The 14,941-nt window shown below is 41.7% G+C and overlaps 1 protein-coding gene across 1 annotated transcript; it reads left to right on the forward strand.

The window, feature by feature from the left end:
* The first annotated feature begins 520 nt into the window (after positions 1-520).
* Positions 521-14,174, forward strand: vcam1b (vascular cell adhesion molecule 1b). Its single transcript, XM_084910443.1, has 10 exons — positions 521-758; positions 3,459-3,761; positions 4,704-5,009; positions 5,091-5,348; positions 5,435-5,701; positions 6,394-6,672; positions 10,278-10,580; positions 10,667-10,939; positions 12,306-12,566; positions 12,693-14,174. Exons 1-10 carry the CDS (start codon positions 713-715, stop codon positions 12,851-12,853), a joined length of 2,457 nt encoding a protein of 818 aa, XP_084766569.1. The 5' UTR covers positions 521-712; the 3' UTR covers positions 12,854-14,174.
* The last annotated feature ends 767 nt before the right edge of the window (positions 14,175-14,941 follow it).

Here is a 14,941-nt window from a genome sequence, read left to right on the forward strand (position 1 = left end):
TTTAGTCAGCCCAATAAAGGCATAATACCAGAAAACATACGGCATGTTTTCTTCTTTTTGGGATTCAGCCCTAGGAATTTCCCTCACAGGACACAAAGTTCCTGCTGGGAGTCCAAGAAAAATGCTGATTTGTCCTTCTTACTATAACCACTGCCTGTGACACTTCTGTCTTGTGGGTGATTTAATGTCACTGAAAAAGATCGTTGAAAAAACATCAGATTCACATAAATAGAGAAATCAAAAGTGAGAGGAAAATAACCCCGGTGTGAAACGAGGAATATCACATGTAGATAATAACTAAATTTAACAGGAGCATGACAGAGAAAAAGATGGAAACGTGTAGTGCACAGACACGAGGAGAAAGAAAGGACGACAGGATGTTGAAAAGAGAACGGGAGGAAAGGCCGAGGAGCAGTGAACACAGCACAAAGCGACGGTGACGTTTTCCCGCTCATCGCGTGTCCCGCAGAGGGCGCTGTTGCCCGCGCGTGCACACACAGGCGCTTGGAGCTGGATGACGGGAGGGGGCGTTTGCTTCATCAGCCCTGTTTAGGGCTTTAGAGACCCTCTGTGATTCATCATCGCCGGATTTTCTGCTTCAGATCCCGAAACTCCGAGAAACGAGACGCTGGTCTGTTTGTTCACGAACCCATCCACCCGCCCATCATCCGTCCATCCATCCATCAGCGTATTTGTGGCCTCAGCAGAGAAGATGGATCTTCTGTGTGTCCGCAGGCTCTTTGTTCAGCTCATCTCAGGTAAATGTCCTTCCTTCTGATAAATCTGGTTGTTATGTGATGTCTTTTAAACGTAGAGAGATTTTTTTGGGGTGGGGGGTTATTGTAACCTCTGGATTTTCATTTGAGATTTCGTTCGTCATTTTCTCGTTTTTTCATCAGCTTTTGTGCTTGTGGTTAGTATAGCGCAAATAAAGAATAAAAAGTAGAAACATGCGTAAAATATGAGGAAAATTCGAAAACTCACATTAAAAGCCACATTCAACTTCATGAAAATATGAAATGTTTCATTTCCTTTGCAATTTACAGTAAACTCTTTTATGTTTTGGTGTAACTCAATCAAAACAAACAAACAAACAAACCCACCAAAAAAACAAAAAATAACAACATTTGGAAACCCGAGTGACAACACAAAAATGCCAGAAACTCCAATTCCTCTAATGGCCACTCGTGGATGGTTCTAAAAGTGGGTCAGTCTCAGGTTAAAACGCACAGCTTCACAGAATTAAAAAGTGTCTTTCCAGTATGGTACAAATTAAGCTGTTCCCCTTCATAACAACTGCACTGATAGTGGGGGCAGGCCGTGGCTGCTTAGACTGACACCTGGCCACCTCAGTTCTTTTATTTCTACGTACTGAATTTGGGCTCTCCTTTTTATTGACTATTTTGTCATTTTTATCTCACAATCCATTAAATATTCCAAAATGTACCACAGAAACGATGGAGAGGTCCAGCACAGTTTACAAGGCGAGGCTGCAAGCCCTAGCAATCAAAGCAACCACACCGTAATTTAAGTCTCGCCAGTATCCAAATGAATGAGTTCTAAAAACATGAGCTATCATAAAGTTTTTATGAAGGTGGAAGCTCAACAGAAACCAAAACTGTTTATTTGTACCAAACTGTAAATGTGCTTTTTAATGTTGTAAACGTGGACATTTGAACATGGAAGCACAGACGAACTGCAGTTTTTGTCTCTTCTACATTGGCTAAATTGTTTTAGTCCCACAGGTTATTGCTTGGTAGACACACAAGAACATCAGGTGCTGATACATTTCCATCCACGTGGAGAACCTTCCTTTTCTCTTAAAATTCTTGACAAAGTAGTTGTTGAACAGCTAACGGAACGTCTGCAGAGGAATGGTTTATTTGAAGAGTTCCAGAGCTCATCACAGAAACAGCTTTAGTGAAGGTTACAAATGATCTTCAGATGGCCTCTCACAGTGGACTCATCTCTGTGCTTGTCCTGCTAGACCTCAGTGCAGTGTTTAATACTGTTGACCATAATATTTTATTACAGCGATTAGAGCAAATTGCAGTCTAAAATTTGTTCATGTAAATGAAGAGTCCTCTTCACACACTGAGGTTAATTACAGAGTTCCACAGGGTTCTGTGCTAGGACCAGTTTTGTTATACATGCTTCCTTCATTAGATAGCAATAACATTTTCATTACTGTGCAGATGACACTCAACTTCATCTGTCCATGAAGTCAGATTACACACACTAATCAGTTAAACTGCAGGAAAACCAACATAAAGACCTGGATGACTTCTAATTTCCTGCTTCTAAGTTCAGATAAAACTGAGGTTATTGTGCTTGGCCCAAAAATTTTAGAAATATGGTATCTAACCAGATTCTTACTCTGGATGGGGATACTTTGGCCTCCAGTAACACTGTGAGGAATCTTGGAGTCATTTTTGACCAGGAGATGTCCGTCAATGCACATATTAATCAAATATGTAGGACTGCTTTCTTCCATTTGCCCAATATCTCTAAAATTAGAAACATCCTGTCTCAGAGTGACGCTGAAAAACTAGTTTGTGAATTTATTACTTTTAGCTGGAACAACTGTAATTCCTTATTATCGGAATGTTTTAAAACTCCCCAAAGAGCTTTCAGTTGATCCAAAATGCTGCAACAAGAGTACTGACAGGGACTAGAAAGAGAGAGCATATTTCTCCTATATTGGCTTCCCTTCATTGGCTTCCTGTTAAATCCAGAATCAAATTTAAAATCCTGCTCCTCACGTACAAGGTCTTAAATAATCAGGCCCATCTTATCTTAATGACCTTATAGTACCATATCACCCCATTAGAGCACTTTATTCTCACACTGCAGGCTTACTTGTAGTTCCCAGAGTAAATTAAAAGTAGAATGGGAGGCAGAGCCTTCAGCTTTCAGGCCCCCCTTCTGTGGAACCAACTCCCAGTTTGGATTCGGGAGACAGGCCCTCACTCTACTTTTACGATTAGTCTTAAGAATTCTGGTGAGTCTGAATCCTCCCTTAGTTATGATGCAATGGGTCTAGGCTTGCTGGGGGCTTCCCATGATATTTCTTCTTCGGTCACCTTTTTTCACTCACAGTGTGTTTATACACCATTTTACATTTAATCATTAGTTATTAAAAATCTCTGGCTCTCTTACAATGTCTTTCGTCCTCGCTTCCTCCCCACAGGTCGTCTAATTATTGAGCGCCCCCCCCCCCCTTTTTGTATTATTGCAGCATCTTTACTTTACAATATAAAGCACCTTGAGGCAACTGTTATTGTGATTTGGCGCTATATATTCATCAGCCTCATTCATACATCATCTGTATTTGAGGCAAAGTTTACCTGAGGTTCAACTCAAGGTTAACAAACTCTAACTTTCCACTAAACCTGTTTTCTGGAACCTGGCCCAGCTATGTTGTTGCTTTGTATAATTTTTGTTGTTTCCGTCCACAGCTGTGCTCCTGATGTCATCGAAGTACATTTTGGCTCTACGGGTGGACATAACTCCTGAAACCGCTCTGTTCGGTCTGGGTGAGCGTCAGCAGCTGGTCTGCTTGTTTCAGGGCTGTACCACAACGCCAAGTGTTTCCTGGTCCATTCTGGGGGACCGGCCTCTGAGCGGGTCCATCAGCACCAACCAAACTTGTTCTGTGTTGACCTTTGAGCGTGTAAAGATGGAGCATGATGAAGCGATACTGTGTACAGTCAGCTGCAATGGAGACAGGAAACAAGCGAAACGCTCGGTGCAGGTTTACTGTGAGTTACCACTGAAATGCAGCATACATTTGAAACGTTATGTTATATATTTTATTATTGCTCTATTTAAAACAACATGAGTTTAGTGCACTTTTGTAATTTTGCCTCTGTACACATGAAGTAGATTTTAAATCTAAGATCAAAATGAGATCGAAGTGCAGAGTGTGATTAAGAATCACAGAAATGTGGATGAAAACCTTTTGCTGAGAAACAGAGGTCTAAGACCCTTGCATCACCAAATACTGTTTCCTCCTCTAATATACTATGCCTTCATTTTTCATAACCACGTTTACTTTATTTTTAAACACTTGCTGTCACTTTAGGATAATTTTTCAAAGTGCAGGGTAATCCATTAGATTACTTCCGACCCTCCCAAGGCTCACATCACAGAGGAAGAAGAAGAAGTTTGACCTTGTGATATGTAGTTAGATTTGTGAAAGGGTCCATTCTAATCCAAACCGCGATCCTTTCCACACTATACCGAGCAGTTTTGGTTGCCAAAATCAAGCGAAAAGGTGAACAAATCTTAGCTTTTAAGTCCTGTAAAAGACTTTAGGGGCTTTCATTCTCTCCCAGCAATATGCTTTTCTAGTGCATCACTTTAATTCTACTACAGCAAACAAAAATCCACTGTAGCAAGTACAATGTAATCCACCTCACTCTGAATCATTATGGACACCAGAATCAGCCTAATCAGTCACCAGCTGGCTGTCTGTGTCGGGACCTCTGTCTGTCAAAGTGGCGTTACCTTCATGCCTCACCAGCATCCACGCAGAGAAGTTAGCATTAAAAAAACTGTGTGCTTATGAATTATCCAGACACAAAAACCACATTGGAACCAAACCTAAGGTGCTACAAGTAGAATTGCACCGTTTTTATTTGCTATTAGACTGTTGTTGTTATAAGAATTAATGCCTGCGCTCTGTGTCTCTGCTGTTCTAGCCTTCCCGTCCGACCCTGTCATCACAGGCCAGGATAATGTCAAGCTGGGGGTAAAGTCCACCCTGACCTGCAAGGCATTTAACATATATCCTGATGAGGAGGTGAACATCACTTGGCACAGTGGGAACACTATCCTGCAGACCACAGTGCAAGATGGTGAATCCGGGGCAGTCCAGTCTGACTACAACTTCACAGCTGAAAACACGGATCAGGGAAGGAATATCACCTGTAGGGTCACACTGAAGCTGAAGGACCTGCCAGATAACAAGAAGACCAGAGAAAGCGCAGTGCCAATAAATGTCTTATGTGAGTCTGGGTTTGGTTCTGAGTCCTCACGTCTGAGTCTTGTTGTCCGTGTCCTCATAAACCCGACTTCTCTGTCTTCAGATGCTCCTGTCGTGAAGAAGTTGGAGTCTAAGGAAGTTATGGCCGGCTCTCCGCTCACTCTCACCTGTTTGGCAGAGGGAAATCCTGAGCCGACCATCACCTGGAGTTTCAGGACAGCAGATGGCCGAACTCTGCAACGCGGTCAAGGCGGTCAGCTCAACTTCACAGCGGTGGAACTGTCTGAGGCTGGACGGTACGAGTGTGATGCGCGAAACATGGAAGGAACCCACAGTAGCACCGTGGACGTCACGGTTCACAGTGAGTGATGGTCCTGTTTCACTCTTAGTATGTGCACTTCCTTTAGTTTCAATGAGTCAGTTGTGTCCCTTGTGTCTCCCTAACAGGTCCACCCACTAACACCTCCCTCTCTGTAATTCCGGGTGAGGAGGTGGTGGAGGGTCAGCAGGTAACTTTTGTCTGTAGCTCAGAGGGTGCTCCGCTCCCCAGACTGGTGCTGAGCAGGAATGGGACAGAGCTTCAAAGCGTTGACAGAGCGTCCACGATAATCTTCAACCTGTCTTCCGCCCTGCTCGAACACTCTGACGTCTACCAGTGTGATGCCTCTAATCTGTACGGATCCCAGCTGGCCTCCAGCTCCATCACTGTCAGAGGTAGTCTTTCCTCCAGTTTGTATCTTACAAGGTGATCTCAGAAAAACTCTCAAATTTTAATACGAAATGAAATTAATGAAAGTACCTCATGTGAAGGTACTCCTAAATGACCATCATGTGTTGTGATGGACGTCTCTAATCCCATTTCCTGATCCTTCAACCTGCTGTGAATATTCTTCCTCAGATGTCACACCAGATTATTGCAGACATAAAGCATCATAGATACAGATTATATCACAATATCTATCTTGCAATACAATTGATATAGTCATCAATTTCATTTGTAATTTTTCAGGTGCAGGTCAAGTGTCTTGTTCCTCCAACATGAGGGTGTAGTAGTAGGAACAGTAATGAGAAGTGTTACATTTCTTATCAAAACATTTCTTGAGTTTGATCTCATAGCCCTGCAGCCACAGAGAAAAGGAAGCTTCTATAAAGAGAACTTCAGAGTACAAACCTCTGTAGTGGAGGCTTAGCTGTAATTATTGATTAAGCTACAATGGACCAGACCCAGTTTAACCACTTTGCAGATTAGTTTGGATCCATGTTTAAAGTGAGAGAAAAACTATTCAAGTTAATGGTGTAAGGGTAAAAAAAAAGCCTCTCCTGTAAAAGAGCCTTCACAGACAAGATTAGAATAACTGCTTTCAGTGTGAACATGCAGGATCAGTAAGATGTCTGTGTTCCTCCAGCTCACCCTCTACAGGTCGAGGCGAGTCCTCAGGTCTCTGCAGCGAGAGGTTCAGCTCTGAGTCTGAGCTGCAAGGCCTCCGGCTGTCTGCACAACCCCATCCTCCTCACCTGGCTGAGGAAAGACCAGAACCAGACTGTCCTCCAGACAACCTGGCCGCAGGACGGACTCTCTGTGCTCCATCTGCAGGACCTGGATCTCCAGGATCGGGGTGAATACAGCTGTCAGGCTCAGTGCGAGACCGTCAACAGGAGCAGAAACATTCAAGTCCATGTCTATTGTGAGTCTGACACACCTGATAGCAGTTATAGTCCCGCACTGCCACTTTATTTGGTTTCAAATCACACCTATTAAACCTATTAAGAAGATTTTCATGTTCATTTGAAGAATCCTCTCAAACCATTTAGAGATTGCAGTAGGTGTCAAGTGGAGAGTGGACCCAAATGAAGACACCAGAGACAGAACTAAGCTTAAACTAAAAGCGAGCCTTTATTGATGGCTGAAAAACTGAGCAACAAACAAATGAGACACAACAACTAACCTAACAAAACCTCAACTGGGAAAAGCAACTAAAACCTGAATACATGACTCTGAAAACAGGATGAACTGGGAACCTAAGGCATGAAACATGAACGGGGACGTGAAAACGTCGACCAGGAAAACCTAAACATGAAATACCTGACTTGACGCTTGCCACACAGACAACCCGACGAGGAACAATACACACAATATGTACACGGAGGGTAACGAGGGAACCGCAACTGGAGGGAGACACAGTTGGACCTAATCTGACATAACGAGACAAAAGGGAAGCAAAGCTAGATAAACTGAACAGAGGACAAGGACTATCAAAAAGAAACAGGAACACTCTGACAGACACCCCGACTCAAGACACGCAAGCTTGACATGGTGACTGGGAAGACGAGACAAACTAACCACAGGAGGAGATCAGACGTTGAGGGGAGGAAGATCTAGATACTAAACAGAAACCAGAGGATCTAATAAGAACACTAAAGTACAGGCAAACTAAACATAAACCCCTCAGAGAATCTAATTTAGAATATCCTATTTCACAGTCCAAAAACATAAACACCGGGTCACTGACAGTAGGAATTGTACTGCAAAATATATGATAAAGACTCTTTAATAATTGTTAATTATTAGATTAACAATGAGAGGAAAAGAGGAAGTTAGAGGAATTTAAAGATAAATGAAAAGGATTTGTTGTTGTTTTTGGGTGGGTTTTTTTTACACTGTGTTGTGTCTGACTTGTGTCCTCGTATTTTAAGAGTTTTATGTACTAAAAACTAGAGATGGACCGATCCGATATTACGTATCGGTATCGGTCCGATACTGACGTAAATTACTGGATCGGATATCGGAGAAAAATAAAAAAAAATGTAATCCGATCCATTAAATATCAAAAAAGCACCTCACAAAACTTGCGACATGGCGTAACTCAGCTCATAACCGTAGCATGTCGCAGCAGTACCCCTCACGTGATAGAGCGGCTGTGTGTAATTAATCTGAGGAAGTTATCCCAGAGAGAAGTAAAGCAAGTGTGTAAGTTCATCTCTGAATGTTTGTAAAGCATTCCCGCGTTAAGCTTAACAACCGCTATATGGAGCGACTGCCTCTTCTCTCTCCGTCTGTCTCCTGCTGCTACTTTAATCATGAAACTGATTAATGATCAGCTGATCGGCTTTTCTGTCGCGAGTCTGTCTCTCTTGTTTGTTTATTGCTTACTTCGCGCCAGAAAGAGGAAACCAGCGGCTGAACAACAGTAGCACGTTTAAGCTTGATAAGCTGTTGTTAGAATTTATTTAATATTACTTTTTACACCAGGATCGTTTTCTACGTAGCTGACGGCTGGTAACTGTGCAGGGGCGGATCTAGCAAAGTTTAGCCAGGGGGGCCGATAGGGCATTAACAGGGAAAAGGGGGCACAAAGACATACTTTTCTTTCTTATTCTCATTTAAAATGTCTAGCTTTTAATAAATAATTATCGGTATCGGTATCGGACATAAAAAAGTGGTATCGTGCCATCTCTACTAAAAACTTGAAGTGAAACCCTTACAAGTAAAGCAGAACAGCACAAGCAGGAAAAAACTTCAAAAACATAAGAAAATGCGATGTTTGTCAGTTTTATTCCCAGCAGTCTCACACAACAGGAGCCAGACATTCAATGATCTCAGAGGTGCAATCAAAAGATGAACTGCTCATAACAGACATGAGGCTTAGTAATGTTTGCACAGATGTCCTGACGCCGAGCTGCTCATCAGTGTGGGGGTAGAGCGGTACACCACTGCTTTCACTGGTTTGGCGATAAAGAGCAGACCATGCCCCGACAAACATCGCCGTTTTCATGACTGATCAGTTAACCTAGATCAGGCTTTCTAGATTTTTCTCCAAAGTCAGTGTGTTTTTATAAAAAAAATAACTCTGTTTCACCGGATCACATCAGAACTAAAAAGCAGCTCCAAGAGAAACTGCAGTGACTAACAATTACTAACACGCTCGTGATCTGAGAGCCACAAACAGAGGCTCATTTTAAAAGGTTTGTTGACCGTCAGATCTGAGCTGAAGAAGATGAACTCCAACGCTCTGTCAGGAAATGACAACATGGGGGAAAGAAGCCAAACACTCGCCCATGCACTCATCTTTACCCCCCTACCACTTCAACAAAGACTGAAAACATGCAAAATCCTCCCACACAGAAAGGAGGCGAGGACTCAGTGTTTCTGACAGTTACATCCACACTTGGAATATCTGTTAGAGTGCATGACCTCGTTACGGCACTGGACAAGAAGCAGGAAAATGACCACAACTTAACCATCCTCATCAAGTTGCTGAAAGTCTTCCAAGTCACTTAAGGTTGCTCAGCTCTCCATTCACGGACTTTTACATTCTAGTTGTTAAACTTGCTTTTCAATGACAAAGATTTTAGAGATGCAGTTGTTTGTTGCATGCCTCGTGTGTTCCAAATATTTTCATACTTTGTTACTAGGTTTTTAAAGTCAGAGTTCTTACTTTGATCTCGGAAATCTGGAAAAGAAACAAAAAAGATGTGCCCACATTTTTCTCCCCATTGGCCCTAATCGTCTTCCATAGTTTAGAGTCCACTGGTTGTTGTATTTTCAGAGTTTACAGTGTTCCCTGACAAGGTTCCCTGCTTTTACAGGTGTTGAAAACGATTCAGTGGAACCAAAATTGTTTTGAGAATCATAAAAGGACTCATTTAGGTTTCAGAAGTTAATTTAAAGAGGTTTTTGAGGTCTTTCAGGGGAATCTAGTATTCTTTAAAGAGTTTTTAAAGCTTTGGAAGGTGGACATTTGAGATTTCAGTGATCCCATTTCAAAGGTTTTAAATGGGATCTGTGAGTTTACAGGATATTAAGGAAGTTTGGCGCTTTGTTAGGCCTGAAGAGCTCTTGATGAGATGAATGAGGAGGTTTTAGATGAACATATTTTATTGGTTGAAATTGTATTAGATTAGCAGTCCAATTTTCTTTAACAGTTTCTTTAAAAAGCCGTGCATATATTGAAGGAAAGGGTCTCGGCTAGGATTCAGGGTCCTTGAATCTGCTGGAATCAGTACTGACATTTTGCAGGTCTTTCTCGTGGTCTTAGAGTTCTGTGGTGGGGGGCTGTTTTGAATCTAAAAATTTCAGATCATGAATCCCAACTAGGATTCACCGCTTTAAATTCCAAAATATCAGAAAAGCATAAAAAACTTTACTTTTGATGTCTGTTGACTTTGATGTAAAATGTTTATGTATAATTAGCCATCAATTGATGTTTAAAGCCGATTTTTATTGGCACAATTTATATATTTTCACACTCCTGAATCATCATTAGCTACTTACTTCTCTCTCTCTCTCCAGCGTTTCCATTTGATCCCGTACTGGAGAATCCTGGCCCTGTCCTGCTGGGTGAAGAAGCAGTCTTCCGCTGTGATGTCATTAATGTCTTCTGGGCTAATCAGCTGAGGATTCAGTGGCTTTTGGGAAACAAAACGGTGGCGGAAAAGTCGTTCAGTTTCTCCAGTGTTTTACAGAACGTCTCTTTTAGTCTCCATCACCGGGTTGACGAGGATCATCAGGTGCTGACCTGCAGCGCAGACCTACTGCAAGAAGGCGGAGACTTGTGGAGGTCCAAGAGGACCAGCATCCATCTGCAGATCCACTGTAAGTGTTTGTTTTTATGTTTTTTCTGCAGCTCTCATTTTTTTCAGATTCAGCTTTATTAAACTCCTGATCTAATTCTTTTTCAGATCCTCCGAGGAATACATCACTGTTAATTAGGCCAGACGAGGAGCTGGTGGAGGGTCGTCACGTGACCTTTAGCTGTCACTCAGATGGAGCTCCGGCCCCAGCACTGGTGCTGAGCAGAAACGGGATGGAGCTTCAAAGAATCAAACCAGCCACCTCATCACCACTGACCTTCACCTTCTCCCCCATCCTCCTGGAACACTCTGACCTTTACCGGTGTGAAGCATCTAACAAGTATGGATCTGAAGTGGCTTCTCACTCCATCACTGTCAAAGGTCAGATCATTAATAATAATTATAACAGGCTTCTTTTTGTTTTTTTTCTCTGACAGCTGTAATCAGAAGCCAGAGACAGAAATAAACTTCCGGCATTACAGTGGAGTCATTAGTTCAGAACTTTAGCTGCCAGGCTCAGTGCCGCCATGCATTCAAGGATGAAAACTCAGTATAAGTTAAAGCGTTTTGCTGCTGTGGTTTTCCCAAGAGGGCCATCAAGTGAAAGAGGTTGAAATACATTGAATAATGCAAAAGTGAATCTTATGAAAGCATTCTGATCATTTCTTTACCAAACATTCAAAACTTCTCTGTCTGCTCTTGCGTCAGAGCTGATCCAGGTTGTGGCAGGCATAAAAATAGATTTATGTCCGTGGGCCTTCTAAACCCAACTGGTTAAAAATAACCATATTTATAGAAAAGGCCCCATGAGCTGTAAGTGAAACAGTGAGGAGTAGATGACCTACTAAATGATGAAACACAAAGAAGCAAAATGTGAAAGAATGTTTAGTATCAAACTGGCATGCAAACCTGTTGGTTTTTCCTGTGGCAGGGCTCTCCGCTATCAGGTGATGATGTGTTGGTTAGAGGTGTGACAGAAGGTCAGCAGGTTCAGCTGAGCTGCTTTCACACGCTTTTCACGTTCACTGTATGACCCTCTTTCCACTGAGATTCAGGTTACACGTCCTTATGTTAAAAGAGGACGGGGTTAGTTTAAACAGATATGAGGCAATTGTTGTTGTGATTTGATGCTAAATAAATAAAATTGAATTGAAAATTGAATTGGTCAAACTATGACTGAAGTGTTTCTTGAAAATCAGCAGAGAATGAACTTGCAGCGACGTCTACAGAATGCACTGTAAAATCAGCAAAATACACTGTAAACTAGATGAATAAACTATAAGAACCAGCAACACAGTGTAGCCCAAGTGTACTGTGGTTTATGCTCAAAGCATGATTTTACTGCATTAAAGATAGTACTGTACCTATAGCTATAGATGATGAGTTGCATGGGGATTTGAGGTAGATAGTATTCTTAGAGTTTATAGGATAAAGTGCATTATGAGCATATGGATATAAGTTGTTTGTGGTCTAAAGTGCTTTGATTGGACAGTAAGACTGGGAAAGTACTATGCAAATGTACAAACCACAAAATCAAAAAGTACAATCAGTACAGCGATGTTATTAGTAATTTGTAAACTGTAATATATATTGTATGAACACAATATATTAGTTAGAACAAAGCTAAACTCCCCAAAATGACAAGTTTCTCAGTTGGGTCTTTTCACATTTCCTGCAAAAGTAGTTGTACAACAACAACAACAACAACAAAAAGGAAGATCTAATTTTAATCTGTTTTCTTATCCAGCTCCTCCGAGGAACACCACAGTCCACATCCTGCCGTCTACAGTGGTCCAGGAGGGGCAAAATGTCACTGTCTGCTGCCAAACCATCAGTTTCCCACCGTCAGCTGTGATTCTCAAGAAAATGACCAATGGCACAGAGCTATATTCTACCAATGGAACTTTCCTACTGGTCAATCTCACAGCCAAAGACTCGGGGTTATACCAGGTCAACGTGACCAATGACCTTGGGTACCAAGTCAAAATCTTCAGCATCAGTGTCAGAGGTCAGTAAAATTAGCTTGGATTTTATTATTTCCTTTAAGTTAAAATGCTCAAGTTTGATTTGAACATATGTTACCCACAGCAGTTCTGTAAACAGTTTCAAAAAACTGGCCTATTTTCTTGTGCAGAGAGAAGTACCAAGCTTCCACCCAGTTTCAGCGTCGTCATCATCCCAGCTGTCTGCATCGCCACTGTTCTAGCAGCTTCTGCTCTGTTCCTCGACTACGTGAGGAGATCCAGGAAGAAAGGCTTTTATCAACTGCCCCAGTCTGCTCCACCTTCAGCCTGAGGCCAACCCTGGCCTAAAAGGCCCCTGGTTCATGCAGCTACCAAGTGTGTAGCGTCAACACATCTGAATCTATGGCTGTCAGATTTTTTTAAATGTGGCTGCTGCAGGACAATATCTCAGTATGACCGATGGCTTTTATTTCAACACGTGCTTTGTGCTTTTAAACACATGGCTTTGATATTCATAGGTGTGACCATGTTGTCCCAGCAATAAGCGGCTAACAAATGACATGATTTCAGTATCCAGGAACATGTGGCTATATTGTCTTTCCGTGTGTTTAACACGTTCCATCACATGGCTACATGTCACATGTAACTGCTAACTCTGCAGATGTGTTTTACAGTTCATGGCCCAATCACATCCCATTGTATGGCTACTGCTTTATGACATGTGGTTATGTAACATGTGAATTAGACATGCTGATGTGTGGCCACCACTTCTAATAAGGCGTTGTGTGCTAACCATCTCCAATTATGTGGTTACCCCATCTTGACCTATAGCTAGCATTTCCTAAAATGTGACTACTACCTCTTAACGTTTTACTACCACTTCTCACAATCCCAACATGGTATAAGCCTCCCAATACACCCTCATATCCCAACAGGAATTGCCATACAGTTATCTTCCATTTGCCAAAAGCAGGCGTGTATCACGGCATGTGATAATATCAAACCCTATCCTATCCTGTCGTATCCTGTCACATCTTATCCTTGGTTATTGTGACATGGGAATTCTACCTCCTGATATACAGTTTATAATATTGCAACATGTGGCTTGCTATCTGTTCACAGATGAAACTAATTTTGTCCAACATGTGACAAAACTATCCAGAAACCACTCCCAAGTTCATGGCTGCCAAATTTTTAAATGTGGCTGTTCTTCCAGCAAGTTACCAACATCCATGGCACTAATCAACATGTGACTACAAGAGTCCAGCTTGAAAAATAAACACTACCTATGGCTCAATAATCTTATATGCAATAATGTTCACTGTCAGCTTTCAGCAGCATTTTATTCTCTTATCAGGGTCAGCTGAGTTAGTGACTTTTCAGTGAGTGTGAACATTCCTCTCAGTGAGAGCTACTCAGCTTAAAGATTTGTGGAAAGCAAAGATGTTGCTCAACTTGTTAATGGAGACTTTCTGACTGACACCATATGGCTGAACTCTCCCAGAAAGTCTTCAGTCTCCTCCGAACTCTCGCCGTGGTACTGCTGCACACTTGGTGTGATGTGGAATTATCTGCAGAGTTATAAGAGATGATATGTAAATATGTGTACAGTTTCTTTTTGCTTGCTTTCAATAAAGATATTTATGTCTTTATTTATTATCACAGGCTTTTTGAAATTTCAGTGTGCAGGATTTCCCCGGGAATTCCCTGTAAGTGGCGAGCTTTCGCTTTTATTTCTGTTAGATTCGGTGTTTACTGGAATCCTTGGCATTGACTCAGCTATTACCATGGTGACGGCTGAGCTGCATTTCAGTCATTTCAGCTCGCCAGCCTTTAAACCCAAAATTAAATAAAACACTGTCTGTTTTTCTCTTTCCTTACTGCTCATTCACAAGAAAGATCTGGCCAAGAAAGAAATTCTCACCAAACTCCCCACACAAACTACAAAGCAACTAAAGACAGATATAAAACCACAACAACAACAAAGAAAACAACCAAAAAAGGCAAACTGACCCGAAGACACACAGAAAACTACTGCCAAAAATAAATACTGCATAAATATACAAAAAAAAAAAAAAAGCTTTATAATACATTCTTCTAGTCTGTGAGTGTTTCTCCTATATGCAACCTTAGCCTTGTTTCTCATAATCCATCTTTGGACTCAAGTCCTAAAGGTGTCATAAAAGCCCAGAGACTTAGTGCCCAGTGAAAATCTACTAATTGTTGTTGAAAAGGTCTAAACCAAGAAAACCACAAAACCACATTAAAAGCCCTGTTTTTATCAGGAAGCAGCAGGATGTGCCCAATCATGGAAGGGTCCAACAAACTGGAAGGATAAATTAAAAGAGTTCTGTTGGCTTTTGTTTTCAGTGTGAAGCTAACTGGGTCCTCGTTGTCATAGAAACAGGAAGGTTTCAGA

The sequence above is a fragment of the Perissodus microlepis genome, chromosome 17 (genome assembly GCF_051167445.1).
Source record: "Perissodus microlepis isolate ML-2025 ecotype Zambia chromosome 17, ASM5116744v1, whole genome shotgun sequence".
Classification (NCBI taxonomy): domain Eukaryota; kingdom Metazoa; phylum Chordata; class Actinopteri; order Cichliformes; family Cichlidae; genus Perissodus; species Perissodus microlepis.